A 27036-nucleotide genomic window follows, 5' to 3' on the forward strand; every position below is an offset into this window, starting at 1 on the left:
AAGATGGCATATGTCTGTCTGAGCTCTTCCCCTGAAGTCTCTCATGAAGGAAAAACAAATACCAATGAATAATAAAATAAGTTGTTATTGGCAGTCAGTTTGTCAGTTAGTCAGCTAGTCAGCCAGTCAGTTAGTCAGTCAGCCAGTTAGTGAGGCAGCCAGTCAGCCAGTGTGTCCGCCAATTAGTCAGCCAGTCACTCAGCCAGTGAGGCAGCGGGTCAGTTAGTCAGTCAGTCAGTCAGTTAGCTTGCCACAGTAGAGCCAGGTTACAGTCAGCCAGCCAGTCAGTTAGTCAGCCAGTCAGTTATTTAGTCAGTCAGCCAGTCAGTAAGTTAGTCAGTCAGCTAGTGAGCCAGTCAACCAGTCGGTCAGTCAGCCAGCCAGTCAACCAATAAGCCAGTCAATCAGTCAGTTAACTGGTCAGGACTAGAGCCAGGTGAAACAGTCAGCCAGTCAGGACTAGAGCAAGGTGAAACAGTCAGTTAGTTATCTGGCTGGGACTAGAGCCAGGTGAAACAGTCAGTCAGTCAGTTAGCTGGCTAGAATTAGAGTCAGGTGAAACAGTCAGTCAGTCAGTCAGGACTAGAGCCAGGTGAAACAGCCAGTCACCTGGCTCAGTCAGTTAGGACTAGAGCCAGGTGAAACAGTCAGTCAGTCAGTTAGGACTAGGCCAGGTGAAACAGCATTTTGAAGTTTTTCACCAAAAAGGGGAAAGAGTAAAAACCTAGAAGTCAGTCTGCCACACCCCCACCTGCTTCACCGTGGCAACAGATTTCTGGGACAGAGAACTGGGTGAGGACCTTGAAGGGAGCTTTGTTTAGGAGGTCTTACCCTGTCCAATGTCCCCATGAGAGGAGGGGTGGCCATGGAAGGACCAGGTTTCACTTTACAGGAAGTTCTGGTGGTTCTCACAGCTTCCTGGGATACAGTCTCTCCGTGTCACAAATGGCACCCTCCCTATGGGCCCTGGTCAAAAGTAATGCACTGTAGGGAATAGGGTGCCATTTGGGACGTAACCCATAATCTGTATTCTTACTTTGCAAGGGACGAGGGAGTCGGTAAGAGAATACATGAATGTAAATTCATGGAATGTTTTTCCTTGTCCTTCCATACTCTGCTTATCTTCTCTGGACAGCATTCCCATAAATAGGACTGGATATTTTCAGGTTATGGGCTTTGCTCAGGGATACACAGGAAGTAGGACTACAATGTCAATCTGTCAGCAACACTCTGCTCATTTATCCATAACTTTCCATATTTATTATTCTGTTCAAACGTTCGACTAAAAGATTAAACTCTGAGTCCCAATTCTTTATATAGTGCACCACTATTGACCATAGGGCTCTGGTCAAAAGTAGTGCACTATATAGGGAATAGGGTGCCGTTTGGTACAGAGATTAAGTTAAAAGGAGATAGAGGGCTCCCTCTAGTGGGGGAATATAACTATCACTACTGCTTCCTACTGGTTGTGGTCTACTGCAAAATATTCTAATGCATATTGAATTAATTTCCTAATGGATACAATAAAGTAATCAACATCAACATCATCCACCATAGTCATCATTCATCATCATCCATCGTAGTCGTCATCACCATCATCATCCATCAGCATCATTAATCATCATCCATTGTAGTCATCATCATTCATCATCATGTACTCGTCATCCATCGGCATCATTAAACCATTCATTCATTATAATGCTCTAAATTGTAAAAACCTATCACAGATGGGATTTTATTATATTTTCATGCTTATGAATAAACAAACATATATTTAAATAATAAATACATAAATAATCATTCAAATAAATAATAGTACTGGAAACAACTTCCACTGTATGACATGATCTCTATGACCAGTCAAACCCTGAAGCAGTTATGTCTTTCTCCATCTCAACACTGACAATCTCAAGTGGTTTCGTTGATCTTTTTGAGCCTTTGGATGTGCCATAGCTTTGTGCCCTCTACCTGCTGTTTCCATGTCCCCCAAATACATGTCTGGGGACTATCCAGGTGCATCATTCAGCCTACATCGTCACTAGTAAGCTGATTGTCAAATCTCACAGCGCCTTCTCATAGTGTTGCCGTATGTTGATTCCTTTGTGTATTAGTTCATTGCAAGAGATCACGTCCCCTGTAACCGTTGGTGTTGAATGGAACCAACATTGTCTCCATGATGCTTTGAATACAGTAACACAGCTGGGCTTCAGCCTAATGACAATGGAGGTGAGGACTTTCCATTGAAGGAGATCTGGGGAATGCTGGCTGCTCTCTCAGATCTCTCAGCCAACTCCTGGAATAAACAGTAGTACAGCAGGGTTATACGAGCTTCTCAATTAGGACTTTTTATCATTTTAGTTAGCAGACAGTCATATGCAGAGCGACTAAAGATAGGTTCACTCCAGTGGAGGCTGCCGAGGGGAGGACGGCTCATAATAATGTCTGGAACGGAGCAGATGCATGCACACATGGAAAACATGAGTTTGGTGCATTTGATAACATTCCACTCATTCTGCTCCAGTCATTACCATGAGCCCATCCTCCCCAAGTAAGGTTCCACCATCCTCCTGTGGTGCATTCATATCCCTCTTCAGAACAGTGGTTCCCAACTCCAGTCCTCCAGTACCCCCGTTAGGACACATGTTTTTTGTAGCCCTGGACAAACATGAATCAGGTGTTCTTGTCTGGGCTACAATACATAATGTGTCGTGAGGGTACTGGAGGACCATGAGGGTACTGGAGGCCCTGGACAAACATGAACTCAGGTGTTGAGGGTTGTTGGGTACTGGAGGACCGGAGTTGAGGGTACTGGAGGACCGGAGTTGAGGGTACTGGAGGACCGGAGTTGAGGGTACTGGAGGACCGGAGTTGAGGGTACTGGAGGACAGGAGTTGAGGGTACTGGAGGACCGGAGTTGGCAACCACTGCTTTAGAAATACATAGTGACAGAAATGACAGGCCATTCACTCTGTCCAATTCTATATTATTATTGAGTTTTCCGTTCATGTTTTATCTGAGCTCACCTTTTCACTCATCTCATGGGAATGGTGCAGGGACAGCTCTCTCTCCAGGTACATCCTCTGCTGTTCGCTGCTGGCCAGACGACAGGTGAGCCAGGTAAACAGGATGGACACTCCGATGCCCAGGCAGGCCAGCACCATGATGGCCAGGTAGAGGGACGACAGGGCATCGGGACGCTTTGCCACCACACGCACAAACTGGAAGTTTAGGATCCCACTGATCAACCCACAGATACAGCAGGCTGAAAATAGGATCATCTGAAGAGAGATTTAAACCACATTTTTTGCAATTCTACACATTTTGCCTTAGGACGGAGAGACAGTTTTGCAGTTTAAAAGTTAATTTCATACAGTTCTACACATTTTGCAATGATTTTGCCACTGGGCACGTGCCCTGCATGCCTGGTTGGTATTCAGGCATTATTACTATATGTTTAGATGGCTGGCTAGACTAATTTACCAATCTAAAAATGTTTCGCTGACACGGCTAATTGAGTGACTGTCAGTGACTGACAAAACAAGAGCAAAACTGCTGATGCACAACCACAAGTTGAACTTCACCTTGTGTATTCTACTATTGTAAAGTTAACTGTCAACAGTAAGTTGAGATCCTGACTGAGCTCTCTAGCTGCCTGGGGCCCCAAGCGACCACTTCTGTTCCTTATGCAGCTGGCCCGAGGCAGTGGTGGGAAAAGTACCCAATTGTCATACAAAAATACCTTATTAGAAAATGACTCAAGTAAAAGTGCGTCACCCAGTAAAATAATACTCGAGTAAAAGTCTAAAAGTATTTGGTTTTAAATATACTTAAGGATCAACAGTAAATGTCATTTTAAAAATATACTTAGGTATCAAAAGTAAAAGTATAAATCGTTTCAAATTCCTTATATTAGGCAAGCCAGACCGCACAATTTTCTTGTTTTTCTTTTATTTACAGAAAGTCAGGGGCACACTTCAACACTCAGATATTACAAACTCAGCAAGTGTGTTTAGTGAGTCTGCCAGATCAGAGGCAGTAGGGATGACCAGGGATGTTCTCTTGATAAGTGCATGAATTTGAAAATGTTTCTATCCTGCTAAGCTTCAAAGTGTAAAAACTACTTTTGGGTGTCAGGGAAAATGTATAGAAGTAAACATGACATGGTTTTATTTAGGAGTGTAGTGAAATAACTGTAGTCAAAAATATAAATAGTAAAGTATACAGATACCCCAAAAACGACTTTAGTAGTACCTTAAAGTATTTTAACTGAAGTATTTTACACCACTGGCCCTAGGTGTGTTTCAAGCACAAGTACAGTGAAATGCCTTTCTGGCCAGCTCTAACCACAACAATGCACTGCATGCACTGTACACTCTTAGAAAAAAGTTTGGCTTTGGCTGTCCTCATAGGAGAAACATTTTGGGTTCCAGGTAGAACTCTCAGTGGAAAGGGGTTATACCTGGAACCAAAGAACCCTTTTAGGTTCTAGATAGCACTTGTTTTTCTAAGAGTGTACCCACGTTAAATACGTCGTATTAAAATCAACTTACAATCAATCCTGACCTCTTCTTTGCACACACCATCCCACATAGTCCACAGATGAGAAACTGGAGAGAAATAAGAAGTTATACCCTCCCTCCTATTAACAATAGAGGTAATAATATTGCAAATTTAAAATGATTTGACTTACACAAATTCCGCTCCATATAGGAGAGGCATCCCCCAGCTGCAGCTTGTGAACCGACCGGACTCGGATGATGCCGAACACCCCGAGGGCGATGCTGGACGCACCGAGCCCCATCTCTAACACCGACAGTACCACCAGACTCCAGATGTTACATCCTCTGTCCGGCATCACTCATTCATTCACAGCGGGTCATTCAAGAGGTGGTGCTGGTCACCCCCTCGAACCACCCAAAAAGCAGCGATTATTGGTTTTTGCGCTAAAAGCATTAATCCATTAATCAAAATTACGCAGGTGGACTTTTGCGCGAGGGAATGTTTTCTATCCAGTAACCACCAAGTGATCCATCATGTAAGGGCGTTCCCTCTGACAAATACTCCACTGTTAGACTTTATAAGGTATTCTAAATTACATCTTGTGATAGACTACATGGATTTATCAGGATTTGCTCTGGACTGCTCGTATGCGTGTTTGATCTACTGTAAAACAGACACGCGTCATTCTTGCCAGTTGCCACCCTCTCAAAACTTTTCTTGCCCACAACTGCAGTGCTCGCGAGTCACGTGACTTCCTTGACGTCTTAAAGCGCTCATGTGTGCAGTTTATATATACATGAGGGTGATTTAAGGTAACTAGCTAGTAAGATTATATAACTAACGAATCCCATGAATTGCCCCTAAGGAGATAAAAATAGTCATCTTAAATTAAACACCCAATCAATGCATAATGCATAGGCTAATGCACAATACATAAAACTTGATATGTTTGATAATTGCATTTAGAAAATTAGTGTAATTTGTTTCAAGAAGAAAGTTATTGTCAATTGCATAGCTTGTATGGTCCAATGTTACAGTATATATCTGAATGAATCCATTTTTGAATTTATTTTGTGCACATTATTACATATTATAAACTGGGTGGTTCAAGCCCTGAATGCTGATTAGCTGAAAGCCGTGGTAAATCAGACCATATACCATGGGTGTCACAAACATGTATTTATGCTGTTCTGATTACGTTGGTAGCAATAGCAATAAGGCACCTTGGGGTTTGCCAATATACCACGGCTAAAGGCTGTATCCAGGCCCTCCGCGTTGGGTCATGTTTAAGAACAGCCCTTAGCTGTGTTATATTGGCCATATACCACACCCCTCAGGCCTTATTGCTTAATTATATTTAAACTGTAGTGTTAAAAAAACAAATATGGCATTATGAAATATATGTAGTAGAATTACTTCCTGTGTAGTATAAGACCCAGTAACATGTTGTAGGGCTGGTTTCCCAGACACGGATTAAGCCTGGACCTGGACTAAAACATTTGAATCCAAGAATAAGCATAATCTGTGTCCAGGAAACCAATCCTTAAATGTTGCATAATAATTGACAAACCCTTCCAACCTGATCCTTTACTCCAAGCCCTGGAGAACAACTCAGTCTGACATAGTAAGAGGCTGGCTATTTTTAGCACCTGCCACGATATAACATGAACACTTCCCTCTACAGAGGCAGACATTGATGTTCACACTGCTAAACCCTACAAACCTACTCTCTGAATGAGATAACACTCCATGATCAGTGTGTGCATTTAACACTACTCTCTGAATGGGATAACACTACTCTCTGAATGGGATAACACTAACTGAATGGGATAACAATACTCTCTGAATGGGATAACACTACTCTCTGAATGGGATAACAATACTCTCTGAGTGAGATAACACTACTCTCTGAGTGAGATAACACTACTCTCTGAATGGGATAACACTACTCTCTGAATGAGATAACACTCCATGATCAGTGTGTGCATTTAACACTACTCTCTGAATGGGATAACACTACTCTCTGAATGGGATAACACTACTCTCTGAATGGGATAACACTACTCTCTGAATGAGATAACACTACTCTCTGAATGGGATAACACTACTCTCTGAATGGGATAACACTACTCTCTGAATGGGATAACACTACTCTCTGAATGGGATAACACTACTCTCTGAATGAGATAACACTACTCTCTGAATGGGATAACACTACTCTCTGAATGGGATAACACTACTCTCTGAATGGGATAACACTACTCTCTGAGTGAGATAACACTACTCTCTGAGTGAGATAACACTACTCTCTGAGTGAGATAACACTACTCTCTGAGTGAGATAACACTACTCTCTGAATGGGATAACACTACTCTCTGAATGGGATAACACTGAATGGGATAACACTACTCTCTGAATGGGATAACACTACTCTCTGAGTGAGATAACACTACTCTCTGAATGAGATAACACTACTCTCTGAATGAGATAACACTACTCTCTGAATGAGATAACACTACTCTCTGAATGGGATAACACTACTCTCTGAGTGAGATAACACTACTCTCTGAGTGAGATAACACTACTCTCTGGGTGAGATAACACTACTCTCTGAGTGAGATAACACTACTCTCTGAGTGAGATAACACTACTCTCTGAATGAGATAACACTACTCTCTGTGTGAGATAACACTACTCTCTGATGGGATAACACTACTCTCTGAATGGGATAACACTACTCTCTGAATGGGATAACACTACTCTCTGAGTGAGATAACACTACTCTCTGGGTGAGATAACACTACTCTCTGAGTGAGATAACACTACTCTCTGAGTGAGATAACACTACTCTCTGAATGAGATAACACTACTCTCTGAGTGAGATAACACTACTCTCTGAATGAGATAACACTACTCTCTGAGTGAGATAACACTACTCTCTGAGTGAGATAACACTACTCTCTGGGTGAGATAACACTACTCTCTGAGTGAGATAACACTACTCTCTGAGTGAGATAACACTACTCTCTGAATGAGATAACACTCCATGTTCAGTGTGTGCATTCCAAATTGAACACTTCTTTTGACCATGACCCATAGGGGCACTATAAATGGAAAAGGGTGCCATTTGGGACAGAGTGTGACAGTGAATGGGAAGGCTACAGTATAAAAGGCTCCCTCAACAAAAGTACTCATATCTCATTAATCTCAAAATGCACTGCTTCACTGAATCTGAAAAGGCAGAGTGCTGGTCCATTCTTTCTGCAGGTTGGTTTTGCCTGGGGGCATTTTGAGGTTTTGCTCCTCTGGTTTCGCTGCTATGGGTGAAGTCTCTCGGTTGAATCCTCCCTTGGCTTGTTAACAATAAGCAGGCAGGCAACAGATACATTCCAGACAGTGCTCGTGTTCAGTTCACACAGACAGTCCATGTTTTTGGTGCTGACAGTCTCAGACAACCTGTTTTGTGTGTTTCTGTGTGTGTTGTTCTGTTCTTGCTCTACTGTCGATGCAAGGAAGACACCAGGAGAAAGAAGTTGTCAAGCAGCATTACTTTTTACACTTGACAAGATACAGTTTATGTTAATGATGTTGATGTTAGTGTTGTATGAGTGTTGTATGTTGTATGTTATTGTATGATGTATAAGTGTTGTATGTTGTTGTATGAGTGTTGTATTATGTATGTATGAGTGTTGTATGTTGTTGTATGTTGTTGTATGAGTGTTGTATGTTGTTGTATGAGTGTTGTATGAGTGTTGTATGTTGTTGTATGAGTGTTGTATGTTGTTGTATGTTGTTGTATGAGTGTTGTATGTTGTTGTATGTTGTTGTATGTTGTTGTATGAGTGTTGTATGTTGTTGTATGATTGTTGTATTATGTATGTATGAGTGTTGTATGTTGTTGTATGTTGTTGTATGTTGTTGTATGTTGTATGTATGAGTGTTGTATGTTGTTGTATGTTGTTGTATGTTGTTGTATGTATGAGTGTTGTATGTTGTTGTATGTTATTGTATGATGTATAAGTGTTGTATGTTGTTGTATGATGTATGTATGAGTGTTGTATGTTGTTGTATGTTGTTGTATTATGTATGTATGAGTGTTGTATGTTGTTGTATGTTGTTGTATTATGTATGTATGAGTGTTGTATGTTGTTGTATGTTATTGTATGATGTATAAGTGTTGTATGTTGTTGTATGATGTATGTATGAGTGTTGTATGTTGTTGTATGTTGTTGTATGTTGTTGTATTATGTATGTATGAGTGTTGTATGTTGTTGTATGTTATTGTATGATGTATAAGTGTTGTATGTTGTTGTATGATGTATGTATGAGTGTTGTATGTTGTTGTATGTTGTTGTATTATGTATGTATGAGTGTTGTATGTTGTTGTATTATGTATGAGTGTTGTATGTTGTTGTATGTTATTGTATGATGTATAAGTGTTGTATGTTGTTGTATGATGTATGTATGAGTGTTGTATGTTGTTGTATTATGTATGTATGAGTGTTGTATGTTGTTGTATGTTATTGTATGATGTATAAGTGTTGTATGTTGTTGTATTATGTATGTATGAGTGTTGTATGTTGTTGTATGTTGTTGTATTATGTATGTATGAGTGTTGTATGTTGTTGTATGTTGTTGTATTATGTATGTATGAGTGTTGTATGTTGTTGTATGTTGTTGTATTATGTATGTATGAGTGTTGTATGTTGTTGTATTATGTATGTATGAGTGTTGTATGTTGTTGTATGTTGTTGTATGTTGTTGTATGTTGTTGTATGTTGTTGTATTATGTATGTATGAGTGTTGTATGTTGTTGTATGTTATTGTATGATGTATAAGTGTTGTATGTTGTTGTATGATGTTGTATGAGTGTTGTATGTTGTTGTATGTTATTGTATGATGTATAAGTGTTGTATGTTGTTGTATGATGTATGTATGAGTGTTGTATGTTGTTGTATGTTGTTGTATTATGTATGTATGAGTGTTGTATGTTGTTGTATGTTATTGTATGATGTATAAGTGTTGTATGTTGTTGTATTATGTATGTTGTTGTATGTTGTTGTATGTTGTTGTATTATGTATGTATGAGTGTTGTATGTTGTTGAATGTTGTTGTATGTTGTTGTATGTTGTTGTATGTTGTTGTATTATGTATGTATGAGTGTTGTATGTTGTTGTATGTTATTGTATGATGTATAAGTGTTGTATGTTGTTGTATGATGTATGTATGAGTGTTGTATGTTGTTGTATGTTGTTGTATTATGTATGTATGAGTGTTGTATGTTGTTGTATGTTGTTGTATTATGTATGAGTGTTGTATGTTGTTGTATGTTATTGTATGATGTATAAGTGTTGTATGTTGTTGTATGATGTATGTATGAGTGTTGTATGTTGTTGTATTATGTATGTATGAGTGTTGTATGTTGTTGTATGTTATTGTATGATGTATAAGTGTTGTATGTTGTTGTATTATGTATGTATGAGTGTTGTATGTTGTTGTATGTTGTTGTATTATGTATGTATGAGTGTTGTATGTTGTTGTATGTTGTTGTATTATGTATGTATGAGTGTTGTATGTTGTTGTATGTTGTTGTATGTTGTTGTATGTTGTTGTATTATGTATGTATGAGTGTTGTATGTTGTTGTATGTTGTTGTATGTTGTTGTATGTTGTTGTATTATGTATGTATGAGTGTTGTATGTTGTTGTATGTTATTGTATGATGTATAAGTGTTGTATGTTGTTGTATGATGTATGTATGAGTGTTGTATGTTGTTGTATGTTGTTGTATTATGTATGTATGAGTGTTGTATGTTGTTGTATGTTATTGTATGATGTATAAGTGTTGTATGTTGTTGTATGATGTATGTATGAGTGTTGTATGTTGTTGTATGTTGTTGTATTATGTATGTATGAGTGTTGTATGTTGTTGTATGTTGTTGTATTATGTATGTATGAGTGTTGTATGTTGTTGTATGTTGTTGTATTATGTATGTATGAGTGTTGTATGTTGTTGTATGTTATTGTATGATGTATAAGTGTTGTATGTTGTTGTATGATGTATGTATGAGTGTTGTATGTTGTTGTATGTTGTTGTATTATGTATGTATGAGTGTTGTATGTTGTTGTATGTTGTTGTATTATGTATGTATGAGTGTTGTATGTTGTTGTATGTTATTGTATGATGTATAAGTGTTGTATGTTGTTGTATGATGTATGTATGTATGAGTGTTGTATGTTGTTGTATGTTGTTGTATTATGTATGTATGAGTGTTGTATGTTGTTGTATGTTGTTGTATTATGTATGTATGAGTGTTGTATGTTGTTGTATGTTGTTGTATTATGTATGTATGAGTGTTGTATGTTGTTATATGTTGTTGTATGTTGTTGTATGTTGTTGTATTATGTATGTATGAGTGTTGTATGTTGTTGTATGTTATTGTATGATGTATAGTGTTGTATGTTGTTGTATGATGTATGTATGAGTGTTGTATGTTGTTGTATGTTATTGTATGATGTATAAGTGTTGTATGTTGTTGTATTATGTATGTATGAGTGTTGTATGTTGTTGTATGTTGTTGTATTATGTATGTATGAGTGTTGTATGTTGTTGTATGTTGTTGTATGTTGATGTATGAGTGTTGTATGTTGTTGTATGTTGTTGTATGTTGTTGTATGTTGTTGTATGAGTGTTGTATGTTGTTGTATGTTGTTGTATGAGTGTTGTATGTTGTTGTATGTTGTTGTATGTTGTTGTATGTTGTTGTATGTTGTTGTATGAGTGTTGTATGTTGTTGTATGAGTGTTGTATTATGTATGTATGAGTGTTGTATGTTGTTGTATGTTGTTGTATGTGGAAGAGGATGCATCCTTTAGTCAAATTCTTGTTCCTGAAAAAGAATCAGTATTCAAAAATACAAGCTACAGTTGTAACATTTAAAATATGTATATATTTATCTGTACTATTAATACAGTGGGTCCCTTCTAAATCCTAAACGGCACCCTATTCAATACATAGTGCCCTACTATGGGCCCTGGTCAGTATTAGTGCACTATATAGGGAATAGGGTGCCATTTGGGACGCATCCTGTGTGTTTGGAAATGGCCGTCATCTTTAACTGGCCGAGCAGAGGAGACACTGTCTGATGTGGTTGATCATGTGACGTCAATGAGTAGAATGACAGTGATTTACAGTAATGCCAACATCAAAACAGGGTCATGGGGATTAGCTGTGTGTCTTATTCAACAGGCACCGACAATCTGTCACAGATTTAGGAGTCGACTCGGTACATTACAATATTTTAATTAACTCTGTAATCGACCATTAACTCTAACCTACTCTCAACATGTGCAGGAAGTTGCGTTACAGATGAGCACGGTTAAAAAACAGAACGTGACAGACATGTTTCACACATTTCTTGAGCTTGAGACATGACATCATTTAAATGTAGAACAGGTTCACACGCTGTAACCTGACACCTGGTAGTATGAAACATGTCAGGTGTGTTGTTTCATCTTCACAAAGGGAATCTGTGTCCGTCTCTTCCTTCCTGTTTACTTTAAATGAAGAAAACCCTGCCACTGAAACTATATTCCATCATGTAAGCTCAGACCTAAATATATAGACAATATTTCACTGTCTCTTCCTGTATGATACTAAGAGAGTGATAGCCAGGCATGTTGACATCTCACACGTGACGATCTGTGCCGTCCCAGAGAGGTGAGTGCATGTTACAGCCATTACCTCCATCATCACACTGCTCCCAGTAATGAGTAAAGAAAGTCAGAGCCAGCGCCATCTTGGAGAACAGCTCACCAGGTACAGGCAACACTACCTGCCTGGCTTCAACATGTCTAGTGAAAGGAAACCACAAAGTAACTATTACTGTACAACAATAACCTACATGGTGTTACTCTAAAGGCCCAGACCGTTAGATGAAGGGTTGAGTCAATCAATTCTGTTTGAACTTCCTGAATGACAGAAGATTATGGTGTAACGTGGCATTCATTTGTACACGTTCAAATGAGACATGATGAAAGTGTTTCCTATGAAGCAGATCTCCTGTCTATGGTGGTGACTGGTGATTGAAGGAAACTGATTGAAAAGGAAACTGATTATTTAAACAGATTAATCTGTTTGTTTTTTTTGTAATACATTGAGCAACCTGTTTCTTTATTGAAGCAAGGAAGTGAATCAGAGGAATTGTCCCAGGAAGTGTGGACCTGTCAATGACTAAATAGGCAGACATCCTGGCCTGTGGTGGAAATCCAGACTGACAGTAGTCTCTCTAGCCTGTCACATCAGAGAACTGTCATGACTTTGGAAGCTCAGGATGGCAGATTAGTATCTATGTTCAACCACACACTGTGGTTCTAGCTCTGCCTATGATGAAAATGTTTTAATGTTAATAGTGAGGAATAAACACTAAATGTCTCCTCTATGTTCCTCCTCTCTTCTCCTAGGAAACAGTCGGACACGAGCCAGATAACTGGACTGGATTTGGTGTCCTCCTTGTGTTACTGCCTGCTCACCCGTGCTTTAACCTCACCCGGAAAACAGGACTTCTTTGTGTTGGGTTACGTCACATTGAATGGCCACCTAATTGATCTGAACGCTGGGATTGGTTTTATTATTTTTTTATGAACTTTTATTTAAAACTAGGCAAGTCTGTTAAGAACAAATTCTGATTTACAATGCTGGCCTACCAAGAGACAAAAGGCTTTCTACTGGGACTGGCGCTGGAATAAAAAATAAAACTGTAGTACAAAACACACATCACAACAAGAGACACAACAACATTTCATAAAGAGAGACCTAAGACACAACAACATTTCATAAAGAGAGACCTAAGACACCACAAAACTTCATAAAGAGAGACCTAAGACAGCACAAAACATCATAAAGAGAGACCTAAGACACCACAACACTTCATAAAGAGAGACCTAAGACACCACAAAACTTCATAAAGAGAGACCTAAGACAGCACAAAACTTCATAAAGAGAGACCTAAGACACCACAACACTTCATAAAGAGAGACCTAAGACACAACAACATTTCATAAAGAGAGACCTAAGACACCACAAAACTTCATAAAGAGAGACCTAAGACAGCACAAAACTTCATAAAGAGAGACCTAAGACACCACAACACTTCATAAAGAGAGACCTAAGACACCACAACACTTAATAAAGAGAGACCTAAGACAACAACATCATAAAGAGAGACCTAAGACACCACAACACTACATCATAAAGAGAGACCTAAGACACCACAAGACATAAAGAGACCTAAGACACCACAACACTTCATAAAGAGAGACCTAAGACACCACAACATTTCATAAAAGAGACCTAAGACACCACAAAACTTCATAAAGAGAGACCTAAGACACCACAACATTTCATAAAAAGAGACCTAAGACACCACAACACTTCATAAAGAGAGACCTAAGACACCACAACACTACATAAAGAGAGACCTAAGACACCACAAAACTTAATAAAGAGAGACCTAAGACACCACAACACCATAAAAGACCTAAGACACACAACACTTCATAAAGAGAGACCTAAGACACCACAAAACTTCATAAAGAGAGACCTAAGACACCACAACACTTAATAAAGAGAGACCTAAGACACAACAACACTACATAAAGAGAGACCTAAGACACCACAAAACTCATAAAGAGAGACCTAAGACACCACAACACTACATAAAAGAGACCTAAGACACCACAACACTTCATAAAGAGAGACCTAAGACACCACAACACTTCATAAAGAGACCTAAGACACCACAACACTTAATAAAGAGAGACCTAAGACACCACAACACTTCATAAAGAGAGACCTAAGACACCACAACACTACATTCATTCAAAAGAGACCTAAGACACACAACACTACATAAAAACCTAAGACACCACAACACTTCATAAAAGAGACCTAAGACTAAGACACCACAACACTACATAAAGAGACCTAAGACACCACAACACTTCATAAAGAGAGACCTAAGACACCACAACACTACATAAAGAGAGACCTAAGACACCACAACACTTCATAAAGAGAGACCTAAGACACCACAACACTTCATAAAAGAGACCTAAGACACCACAACACCATAAAAGAGACCTAAGACACCACAACACTTCATAAAGAGAGACCTAAGACCTAAGACACCACAACACTTCATAAAGAGAGACCTAAGACACCACAACATTTCATAAAAGAGACCTAAGACACCACAACACTACATAAAGAGACTAAGACACCACAACACTTCATAAAAGAGAGACCTAAGACACTAAGACACCACAACACTACATAAAAGAGACCTAAGACACCACAACACTACATAAAAGACTAAGACACCACAACAACATAAAAGAGAGACCTAAGACACCACAACACTTCATAAAAGAGACCTAAGACACCACAACACTACATAAAGAGAGACCTAAGACACCACAACACTACATAAAGAGACCTAAGACACCACAACACTACATAAAAGAGACCTAAGACACCACAACACTACATAAAGAGACCTAAGACACCACAACACTACATAAAGAGAGACCTAAGACACCACAACACTACATAAAGAGAGACCTAAGACACCACAACACTACATAAAGAGAGACCTAAGACACCACAACACTACATAAAAAGAGACCTAAGACACCACAACACTTAATAAAGAGAGACTTCATAAAGAGAGACCTAAGACACCACAACACTACATAAAGAGACCTAAGACCTAAGACAGACCACAACACTACATAAAGAGAGACCTAAGACACCACAACACTTCATAAAGAGAGACCTAAGACACACACAACACTACATAAAGAGAGACCTAAGACACCACAACACTACATAAAGAGAGATAAGACACCACAACAAAGAGACCTAAGACACCACAACACTACATAAAGAGAGACCTAAGACACCACAACACTACAAAGAGAGACCTAAGACACCACAACACTACATAAAAGACCTAAGACACCACAACACTACATAAAGAGAGACCTAAGACACCACAACACTACATAAAGAGACCTAAGACACCACAACACTACATAAAGAGAGACCTAAGACACCACAACACTTAATAAAGAGAGACCTAAGACACCACAACATAAAAGAGACCTAAGACACACAACACTACACTACATAAAGAGAGACCTAAGACACCACAACACTACATACATAAGAGAGACCTAAGACACCACAACACTACATAAAGAGAGACCTAAGACACCACAACACTACATAAAGAGACCTTCATAAAGAGAGACCTAAGACACCACAACAACACTTCATAAAGAGAGACCTAAGACACCACAACACTTCATAAAGAGAGACCTAAGACCTAAGACACCACAACACTACATAAAGAGAAAGACACCACAACACTACATAAAGAGAGACCTAAGACACCACAACACTACATAAAGAGAGACCTAAGACACCACAACACTCATAAAGAGAGACCTAAGACACCACAACACTTCATAAAGAGAGACCTAAGACACAACAACATAAAGAGAGACCTAAGACACCACAACATTCATAAAGAGAGACCTAAGACACCACAACACTTCATAAAGAGAGACCTAAGACACTACATAAAGACTAAGACAACACTTAATAAAGAGAGACCTAAGACACCACAACACTTCATAAAGAGAGACCTAAGACACCACAACACTTCATAAAGAGAGACCTAAGACACAACAACATTTCATAAAGAGAGACCTAAGACACCACAAATCTTCATAAAGAGAGACCTAAGACAGCACAAAACTTCATAAAGAGAGACCTAAGACACCACAACACTACATAAAGAGAGACCTAAGACACCACAACATTTCATAAAGAGAGACCTAAGACACCACAACACTACATAAAGAGAGACCTAAGACACCACAACACTACATAAAGAGACCTAAGACACCACAACACTTCATAAAGAGAGACCTAAGACACCACAACACTACATAAAGAGACCTAAGACACCACAACACTTCATAAAGAGAGACCTAAGACACCACAACACTACATAAAGAGAGACCTAAGACACCACAACACTACATAAAGAGACCTAAGACACCACAACACTTCATAAAGAGAGACCTAAGACACCACAACACTACATAAAGAGAGACCTAAGACACCACAACACTTCATAAAGAGAGACCTAAGACACCACAACACTTCATAAAGAGAGACCTAAGACACCACAACACTACATAAAGAGAGACCTAAGACACCACAACACTACATAAAGAGAGACCTAAGACACCACAACACTACATAAAGAGAGACCTAAGACACCACAACACTACATAAAGAGAGAGACCTAAGACACCACAACACTACATAAAGAGAGACCTAAGACACCACAACATTTCATAAAGAGAGACCTAAGACACCACAACACTTACACATAAAGAGAGACCTAAGACACCACAACATTACATAAAGAGAGACCTAAGACACCACAACACTACATAAAGAGAGACCTAAGACACCACAACACTACACCAAGAGAGACCTAAGACACCACAATATTTCATAAAGAGAGACCGAAGACACCACAACACTTCATAAAGAGAGACCTAAGACACCACAACACTACACCAAGAGAGACCTAAGACACCACAATATTTCATAAAGAGAGACCGAAGACACCACAACACTTCATACAGAGAGACCTAAGACACCACAACACTACATCAAGAGAGACCTAAGACACCACAATATTTCATAAAGAGAGACCTAAGACACCACAACACTACATAAAGAGAGACCTAAGACAACAACACAGCATGGCAGCAACACATGACAACACATGAACTCTGTCTCTCATGCTGCTGACCAGTCTGGCAGAGAAGGAAAGAATACTGCCCCTGCAAGCTGGAGGAGTGATATCCATCCCTCTTTTTACGTGTATATGAAAATACATAGTAACAATTTCTTGTTTCCTCATTGCAGAATGAGGGGTTGGTGTTGACTGTTACTGTACATTTAGCACCACGTAGGGCCTTTTTCCCAGACACTGATTAAGCCTATATAGTCCTGGACAAAAAATAACTTTCAATGGAGATTCTCTGTTGAGATGTATTGTTAGTCCATTACTAGACCTAATCTGTGTCTGGGAAAGCGTCCCATAGTGCTTGAAATGTCATATAGGATCTCAGCTATTGCCCGCCTTTTAAAGTGCACATTCAAGCGTCGGTCAGAGTCACAGAATCCCTTTATAAATCAATCTAAAGTTTCAGTCAGTGCGGGCTATTGACTTCAGTGTATTCTCCACTCTGGTGTTTTACAGCTCCCTTTGTGCCTCCGCCCTCGCATGGCAAAGTTTTGACTTGCTCAGCCTGATCTGGGATCGGCCCGGACTTCCATTTCAGTGCGGGAGAAATTAGATCGCCCAATTAATCGCAGAGTTTTATCCATCAATCACTTGATGTTTTGCCCAGTGAGATGTAGTCTTCCCATGTATAAATGAAGTGTCACAGCTCTATAATTAATCTACACTTGATGCTGGTCCAGTAACATGTCACTGGTCCACTATCTGGATGGAATATTACCAGGATATTGAATAAGACTATTGTCTCTCTGGTGTCAACAACAGATGAACTAGAAATCACTTCAATGACAAGATATTTCACTTATAATGTAACAGCCATTGTTTAAAACTATACAGAACATATTGCTTTAGGACTGTAAATGTAGCAGGAAGGAGGTACATACAGTATATTATACAGTATATCACAAAAGTGAGTACACCCCTCACATTTTTGTAAATATTTGAGTATATCTTTTCATGTGACAACACTGAAGAAATGACACTTTGCTACAATGTAAAGTAGTGAGTGTACAGCCTGTATAACAGTGTAAATTTGCTGTCCCCTCAAAACAACTCAACGCACAGCCATTAATGTCTAAACCGCTGGCAACAAAAGTGAGTACACCCCTAAGTGAAAATGTCAAAATTGGACCCAATTAGCCATTTTCCCTCCCCGGTGTCATGTGACTCATTAGTGTTACAAGGTCTCAGGTGTGAATGAGGAGCAGGTGTGTTAAATTTGGTGTCATCGCTCTCACACTCCCTCATACTGACTGGTCACTGGAAGTTCAACATGGCACCTCATGGCAAAGAACTCTCTGAGGATCTGAAAAAAATAATTGTTGCTCTACATAAAGATGGCCTGAGCTATAAGACGATTGCCAAGACCCTGAAACTGAGCAGCAGCACGGTGGCCAAGACCATACAGCGGCTTAACTGGACAGGTTCCACTCAGAACAGGCCTCGTCATGGTCGACCAAAGAAGTTGAGTGCACGTGCTCAGCGTCATATCCAGAGGTTGTCTTTGGGAAATAAACGTATGGTATGAGTGCTGCCAGCATTGCTGCAGAGGTTGAAGGGGGGGGGGGTCAGCCTGTCAGTGCTCAGACCATACGCCGTACACTGCATCAAATTGGTCTGCATGGCTGTCATCCCAGAAGGAAGCCTATTCTAAAGATGATGCACAAGAAACCCCGCAAACAGTTTGCTGAAGACAAGCAGACTAAGGACATTGATTAGTGGAACCATGTCCTGTGGTCTAATGAGACCAAGATAAACCTATTTGGTTCAGATGGTGTCAAGCATGTATGGCGGCAACCAGGTGAGGAGTACAAAGACAAGTGTTTCTTGCCTGGTGGTGGGAGTGTCATGGTCTGGGACTGCATGAGTGCTGCCGGCACTGGGGAGCTACAGTTCATTGAGGGAACCATGAATGTCAACATGTACTGTGACATACTGAAGCAGAGCATGATCCCCTCCTTTCGGAGACTGGGCCGCAGGGCAGTATTCCAACATGATAACGACTCCAAACACACCTCCCAAGACGACCACTGCCTTGCTAAAGAAGCTGAGGGTAAAGGTGATGGACTGGCCAAGCATGTCTCCAGACCTAAACCCTATTGAGCATCTGCGGGACATCCTCAAACGGAAGTTGGAGGAGTGCAAGGTCTCTTAACATCCACCAGCTCTGTGATGTCGTCATGGAGGAGTGGAAGAGGACTCCAGTGGCAATCTGTGAAGCTCTGGTGAACTCCATGCCCAAGAGGGTTAAGATAGTGCTGGAAAATGATGGTGGCCACACAAAATTTTCACTTAGGGGTGTACTCACTTTTGTTGCCAGTGGTTTAGACATTAATGGCTATGTGTTGAGGACCCCAAATTTACACGGTTATACAAGCTGTACACTCACTACTTTACATTGTAGCAAAGTGTCATTTCTTCAGTGTTGTCACATGAAAATATATACTCATATTTACAAAAATGTGAGGGGTGTACTCACTTTTATGGTATACTGTATATTTATTTGTTCTTATATTTTAAGCCAGAATGTATGCAGTCACAACATTCACCTGTAATACAGAACAGAAACAGGATAGACATCCTGAGCTTCCCCGTTGCCAACGCCAACAGATAAAGACTAAAGACCATACAATGCAACTCTCAGTTGAAACCAGCTTAAATAAACAGAGGAGAGAAAGTCAAACTAAAAAGGTCAACAAGAGTAAGTCAACAGAAAACACACAGCCAGAAAAATTCTAGGACAAGATTCAATCATATATAGGGTTCAAGGACAGGATTCAATAATATATAGGGTTCAAGGACAGGATTCAATAATATATAGGGTTCAAGGACAGGATTCAATAATATATAGGGTTCAAGGACAGGATTCAATAATATATAGGGTTCAAGGACAGGATTCAATTATATATAGGGTTCAAGGACAGGATTTATTGCTTATAAATTGGGGAGTTAGGATTGGGCGTTTCAGATGAATTTCAGCTTCAGGTCTTTTAACTGAAGGGTTTCCTCTGTGGATACAATCTGTCTATACAGAGAACGTGATCTAGGCCTTTGTAATTAAAGTGTTATTGCCATGGTAAATCAAGTCGTTTCAATCATCCCCCTCTATGAACAGACTTCAGTATTAGGGTCAATGCAAGTCCCTAACGAAAACGAAATATTCTCATTTATCTTTAACTGAACGGATGTGACATGTTCGAGACCAAAGTGAACCGCATGACACTACTCGTAGTATCTTGTCACATTATTACACTACCCACAATGCAAGACACAGACCCTTACTGCTCACTATCCCTGCTACTCTTACAAAACATGTGATTCACAACCTGGTGATGAACTAGAACATAAATAATTGATCTTCTTCTCAATTAACTACTGTAGTTGACAATTCATTTAAATAGTCATATATTACTTATCTGTCAAAATGTAAGTGATATTAATTCATACTTCATACACACCAGGTCACCATTTCAGTTATAAATCAACATTGTGAAATATTATATTTCAGAAAAATCACAAGGTTGTTTTACATTATATTACATATTTAAAATATATTTTAACATAATATGCTATTTTCAAGTAGACAAAACTAAATGCACTGAAAAAGGTTTGAGTGTATGGGCTTAAGACACTGTTAAAAAATAGCAATCTAAATACTGAGGATTGGATCTGGCAGATAAAACAAATGTAATCCCTTCCAACCTTAACCAGAATTAGCGTAAATACAGCTAAAATAAACGTAAATACATGTAAAATGTAATGAAAAACCAGGGGTATTTCATGTAACATTGTAACATAAAATATAAAAGGTATAAAACCGTGTGACAACTGGAAGTGCTAACTCTACTGTATGTTGCCTTACTATTAATGTCAAATCAATAACAAGCGCTATCACATAGTGTCTAACAGAAAAACCCAAAAGTAACAGACCTCAATATAGTTTCTGCTGTTTTGTCTTAAGAAATTATGTCAAAGGAAGCAGATATCTGTTAGACAAATTATCAAAACGAAGCCTTTATGAAACTCATGTAAAGATACATATGGTTAATATGGCTGAGATTTATGTTCGTACACTGGTTCTGGCTTTGTATGAACAAAATCTAGCAATATAGTTTAAGTGTCTAGCCACAATGAATAATTAAATATAGCTATAATTATGTTTACGACATGAACTGAACTCGAAGAAGAAACTCTGACAAAGTGGGCAAAGACACGGCACAATACAAGAAAGAACAAGAACAAACATTGACTTCATCTTCGCCTCCCCCTCTGCATCGTAACAAGGACCTCCGTATTCAAAGATAGTGGGAACTGCAGTAAGCTTGATCGAAGGGCCTCTGTGGCCTCAGTTCTACAGTTGTTACCCATTTGAGCTCTCCAGCGTGCTCATTCTTCTCCTCAGTGGGGTTCTATGGTTTGGGGAAGGCTGAGACCCTGAGGATCTCCAGACAGTTGACTGCGATTAGCGCCCCGGTCAGCTGCCTCCACTGTCTGGTGATTGGGCTCTTCATCTTGTCCAGGGCCAGGTGGAGGTCCTGGATCATGTCCTGGTAGCCCTCTCCGTACAGCTGGCTCCATGAGTACAGGAAGTCATAGGCAGGTTTCCACATAGACTACAATAGAGAGAGGAGGATCCACAAGTTCAGTTCAGTTGATAGATTGTCGAACTATCAACTAACTATCAAATCAGAATTTATTCGTCATATGCACAGGATACAGGAGGGTGTAAATGGTACAATGAAGGCAGTGAAAATAAATCTACAGCCCATCTATAATGGACTATACAAATAAAAGTATTGGTACAGCCTCCCTAATCGTTGTCTATTGATCCAATGAGATCATGAAGGGATGATCTCCTAAGAACAACACATTTTCCTAAATAGAACAAATAAAAGTCAAATTAACTAACCACGGCGCTAACTTCTCCACTCTTCCCCCGGTGTGGTGCCTCGTAAGCAGCGATCTGAGCACTGGAGAGTTTCCCCAGCCTCTCAGCGAGCTCCCTCCACCTGATACCCAGCTCAACCGCTGTGGACAGGATGACTGTGTTCTGGATCAGATGAGCCACTAGAGCCTGAGAGTCCATCTTCAACAAACCCTAGGATGGAAAAAGCAACATACAAAACACTTACTTGGAATTCAACAAATGAAGCGCAATTGGAAAAGAGAAAAGGTCATTCAAAACAAAGGTCAAGCTGGTTTGAAGATTCTTCTCTAAACCGGAATACTATCAAACATGCCCCGTCCTTTCTACACTTACGATCATGAGCTTGTGCTGGAACTTCTTCTTGCTGTTCTCAGTGTGGCAGTCCTCCTTCAGTTTCTCCAGCACGCAGGCCACCTTCTCAGCCTCTGTTTCAGCATGTCTCCGTGTGATTGTGTCCAGCAACAAGCTCGAGTAGCCCAGGGCATCAGCGAAGCCCCTCCAGCTGAGGATGTGTTCAGTCACCAGTGTCTGGATGTCTGAGTAGATGTAGGTGAGCTTCTTGAACGGCAGTGCCATGTTGTCCAAGAGGGTCTCGGTGGTGAAGTCAGTGCTGTTGAAGTCGATCACTTGGTCTCGGGTGATGAGCTTGACGTTCTTGCAATGGACCAGGCCGGTCCTGCCTCGGAGGAAGCCGATGTACCACTCCTTGACTTTGGACTGGCCCACCGACCTCACGGTCTCTCTGGAGAGGAGAGCCACGGTGTCACCCTTGAAGTACTCCAGGAGGTACTCCACTCGCGGTTGACGGAGCACTGACTTCAGTGCCACCCCGTAACACTGCACCTTCACAGGTCTGGTCCAGAATTTGGGGAACTCTGGGACGGATTCCTCCGGTATAGATAGCGATTGACACATTTTGTTTCGCATGGGATCTCGCTTTTCAGAGCGAATAGGTGCCGCTGCAGGGGAAGACACCTGGAACTCTGCTACTGTGACACTGTTTGAATCCCTCACCTGGAGGCATAGTTTAAAGGAATCCATCTCCCCATTGCCCATCTTGGCCAGCTCAAGAGGCAGGTGAATGACTTTACCCAGTTTGAGTAGCCCTTGTTTCACTTCTTTCCTTTTATCCTGGGCTTTGACTTCGAACTTTGACGCTATGATGGAAGTCACAATGTGTAGGTCATTCAGTCTCTCTGGGCTAAACTGGTGCTTCTCCCAGAGCTGTAGCACCAGGGGGGGCAAGTTTCTGTTGCCCCTGTGGATATCTGAGAACGGAAGCCTCGGTGGAACGTTATCGTGGCAAGAAACGACCACGACCACTTTGAAAGATGGATGGATATACTTTGGGCCATAAACGGCGACGGTGACTTGACGATCCAGGTAATCCCAAACGGATGTAGCAGGGGGCTGGATAACCGAGGCCTCTGCGGCTACAATAACATAGAAATTAGACTTTAAGTCTTGAAGATTCATCTGCATGATGTTCTTGTAAATGTAACAGTCCTTGACTTTCTGATAAGGTCCCTCTCTCTTGTTGGACACTAGTCCCACAAATGTGGTCATGACCTGACTTATCGGATCCTTCTTGACCTCCGCGACCATTTTCATTTCCAGTGTGATGGATTCCTTTCCGCTCGTGTTGCTGAGACTCACCTCCAGGAGCGGACTCACGGTTGTCATGTAGTTGTTATTCAGCCTGTGAGGGGGCTCCAGGATGGCTTTCAGTGCAACCTCCTGAACCTCCCCAGCAGGAACATGGCCCTCTGGGATATGGGCGGTAATATCAGAGTCTGGTAACTGTAGTGACCCTCCGCTGTGACCTATCTTGCAGACTATCTGAGAGTCGGTGGCTTGGGTCTGGGCCCATCCAGGACTCTGACTCATCAGGCCTAGGTCAAGACATGACCTCGTTAGCTGCCTGTGACTCAACCAGGCCATTTTGTAAGCCTCCCGGTCATTTTTCAACCACTCGAAATCTGCATTCAGAAATGGGCCTGCTGACAATTTGAGGCCGTTTTCCCTTTCGGTTCCTTTCTCTCCTGGTCGCCGAGAATATCCGAGGCACTCCTCCATCTCCCTGATTGTCTTATGCTCTTTTGCTTCGTATCCGCAAAATGGGCAAAGTTTGTTTCGTCCGAAGATGTGCTACTGGCGTCAAAGTTCTCACTGTCAAACAGAGTCGAAGGTTCATCTTTCTGTACTGATAGATCAGCGTTGCTTAATGTTTTGTCATTGTTTGTGTGTAAAATGTCATCCAAAAACGGATTGGATATAGACAGTTTGTTCCAGAATGGATTTGTGGTTTGCCTTCCATGTTTGACCTCCGGCTGCAACACAGGCCACTCTGAATGTTTTGTCACTTGATTTATTATGTAACTACTCCCTGTGAAAATACAAAATATCTGTGTCAAATCAAAGCCTTACGTACTAATATAAAACATACATATGAGAGCATGGTAAAATCACACAGAATGGGCTTCAATACTGGTTGTTGCTCTTTAAAGAGGCATTATTTTAAACGAGGGTACCACTCAAAGGAGCTACTGTACAAAACACATAATGCAATCCTCTATTTGAAACTGTTTCATAACCAGGGTTGCAAACATCTAGTAACTTTCCCAAGACTACCAGGCTTCCCAAAAATCCCGTTTCTGGATTTCCTGCTTATTCTCTCCTGATTCTGTGAATCTTCCAACTGGAATCTCCGGAAAACCTGGGAAAGTTACCCGATTTTTGGAAAACTATTAATGACATCTAGTTCAAAGACAATATATTTCATAAACGTTAGAGTAGGCTACCATTTAAATTGTTGATGTTCAGCGTTCCAGTGTCCTCTAGATCAATCAACGTCCCCTCAGATTTGCTCCTAATGAGACTTCCTTGGCGACGAAATGACTTTGCTCTGACAGCTGCCATCTTTACATCTGTAAACATTAAGATTCATAAGTTACATACACAATTACTACACCTCAAATTGCAATCCGTTGGCATAATAATATAGAGTACACAGTATAACCTATATAATATTTTTCAGAATTCGGAGGGTTGCCGGCTCGAATTCGGGTCCAGCGGCTGTGAAGCCAAGACATTAACCGTTATGCCAAGAGGTCCGAACCACTTGACAAGGTCGCTAGGTGTCGAGTTAAGGTCGCTAAAATATATTGGCCAATGTTTTCTACCCTGGCTGTTTATTCTATAAAACGTGGCTACAAACACGATAGTTTAAGAATAAGGATAAAGTAGCCTACAGCGGAATCTAAAAAAAAGCCTATGAAAACACAGAGAAACAACATATCTAGATAGGTCTAGTTTCTTTCCTTTACCTAAAATTGTTTTGTGGTGCCGTAGTAGGGCTGGCCGATATCTCAAATTCATATTTTTGGGCCCGATTGCCCAGCCCTATGCCATTGTTAGTCATTTTCCTCCACACTGGTTCACACCTGAGATTCTTTACCTGGGGCTACCTGTGAGATTAGTTTGAGGTAACCTATTTTACAGAGAATAAAACATGAATTCATTCAGGCTGTAATTTGTTTGGGTAAAGGGATACTTCTTATCATTCATGTATACCCTATGTTGCTGTCGCAGTGAGTCAGTAATAATTAATTTGGTTTGTACACGAGTGCACACAAACAGGTTGCTCTTGTCTGGGATTCAACAATCAGTTATTCCGCAAAGCCGATTCTTTAATGTGTGGGTGGGTGGGTTGTGTGTGTGTGTGTGTGTGTGTGTGTGTGTGTGTGTGTGTGTGTGTGTGTGTGTGTGTGTGTGTGTGTGTGTGTGTGTGTGTGTGTGGGTGGGGGGGGGGGTAGCCAACCCTCCTGTCGAATTTCACCTTCGCGTTATCTCGAAATACAGAAGCCTTGTTCAGGCGCACCTGTTGGATAGTCTGCCGTATAGTTGAGAAAATATATAGAGACAGAGCTAGCTGTGAATAAACCATCGTCATCGACAAAACCATCATCAACATTTGGCTACATACAGTATGACTACTGTAATAGTTGTTTTTTCACATGTATAAATGCTGCTCCTCTGTCTATGCCAGATTTACAAAAATACTGTTTCCGCAGTCAACAGGTGTATTACAAACGCTCGCTTGTGCGCTTCAACTACGGTAAACCAGTGGCTATGTAGTTCTGTAAGATGAAATATATATATAATAATACATAAATAAATAAATATATAGCGTCGATGTCAAACTTTCAAACAAAAGATAGACCTACCTGTACTATGTTCATACAAATGTTATGATTCCGTTCAGCTACTAGATTTGTACACTTGCCTACAATTTCCAGCGTCGGTAAGAAGAGCAGAAATATTATAACAATACTTACTTACCATGTCTCGCCAAACTGTGTATCAGAGATGTCGGGGAATCTCACTTTTGATCCATGGTAATAAGGTTTCCGCCATAGCCTTATTTAGACACTAACCAAATCATATCTTTACACCTTCACGCCACAACTCTCGACTTCTGTTTGCTTTGAAACTACAAGCATTCCGGGACTAGTAGTTCAAAACAATAAGGCTACTCTTCAAATGAGCTGGTTTAACTTTATTATAAAACTACAATATCCGTAATGCAATCCTGTATTTACGCAAAGAGTGTTGCAACACCTGAAACTGCAGCAGAAACTAGGTCGGTTCAGTGTTCTGTCATTACGGTAGAGATACTTTTTTTTTCTCCCGCGGATGCAATTATGTGAAGGGCAGACAGT

At 40.3% G+C, this 27036-nt stretch overlaps 2 protein-coding genes across 2 annotated transcripts; both read right to left on the bottom strand.

The window, feature by feature from the left end:
- Positions 1-1721: 1721 nt before the first annotated feature.
- On the bottom strand, positions 1722-5209 carry LOC127926614 (transmembrane protein 196-like). Its single transcript, XM_052512053.1, has 4 exons — positions 4691-5209; positions 4551-4607; positions 3024-3278; positions 1722-2293 (listed from the first exon to the last, which is right to left on the bottom strand). The coding sequence occupies exons 1-4, from the start codon at positions 4853-4855 to the stop codon at positions 2207-2209; spliced, it is 564 nt and encodes a 187-aa protein (XP_052368013.1). The 5' UTR covers positions 4856-5209; the 3' UTR covers positions 1722-2206.
- A 6576-nt stretch (positions 5210-11785) lies between these two features.
- LOC127926615 (metastasis-associated in colon cancer protein 1-like) lies at positions 11786-26802 on the bottom strand. The gene is given in 11 exon segments (XM_052512063.1): positions 11786-13665; positions 13883-13946; positions 14069-14132; positions 15088-15151; positions 16208-16841; positions 17007-22001; positions 22298-22486; positions 22649-24334; positions 24337-24701; positions 25117-25242; positions 26653-26802. Coding segments are annotated over 6 exon segments (2577 nt in total). The 5' UTR covers positions 26660-26802; the 3' UTR covers positions 11786-13665; positions 13883-13946; positions 14069-14132; positions 15088-15151; positions 16208-16841; positions 17007-21797.
- Positions 26803-27036: the final 234 nt, after the last annotated feature.

The sequence above is a fragment of the Oncorhynchus keta genome, unplaced genomic scaffold (genome assembly GCF_023373465.1).
Source record: "Oncorhynchus keta strain PuntledgeMale-10-30-2019 unplaced genomic scaffold, Oket_V2 Un_contig_7953_pilon_pilon, whole genome shotgun sequence".
Lineage (NCBI taxonomy): Eukaryota > Metazoa > Chordata > Actinopteri > Salmoniformes > Salmonidae > Oncorhynchus > Oncorhynchus keta.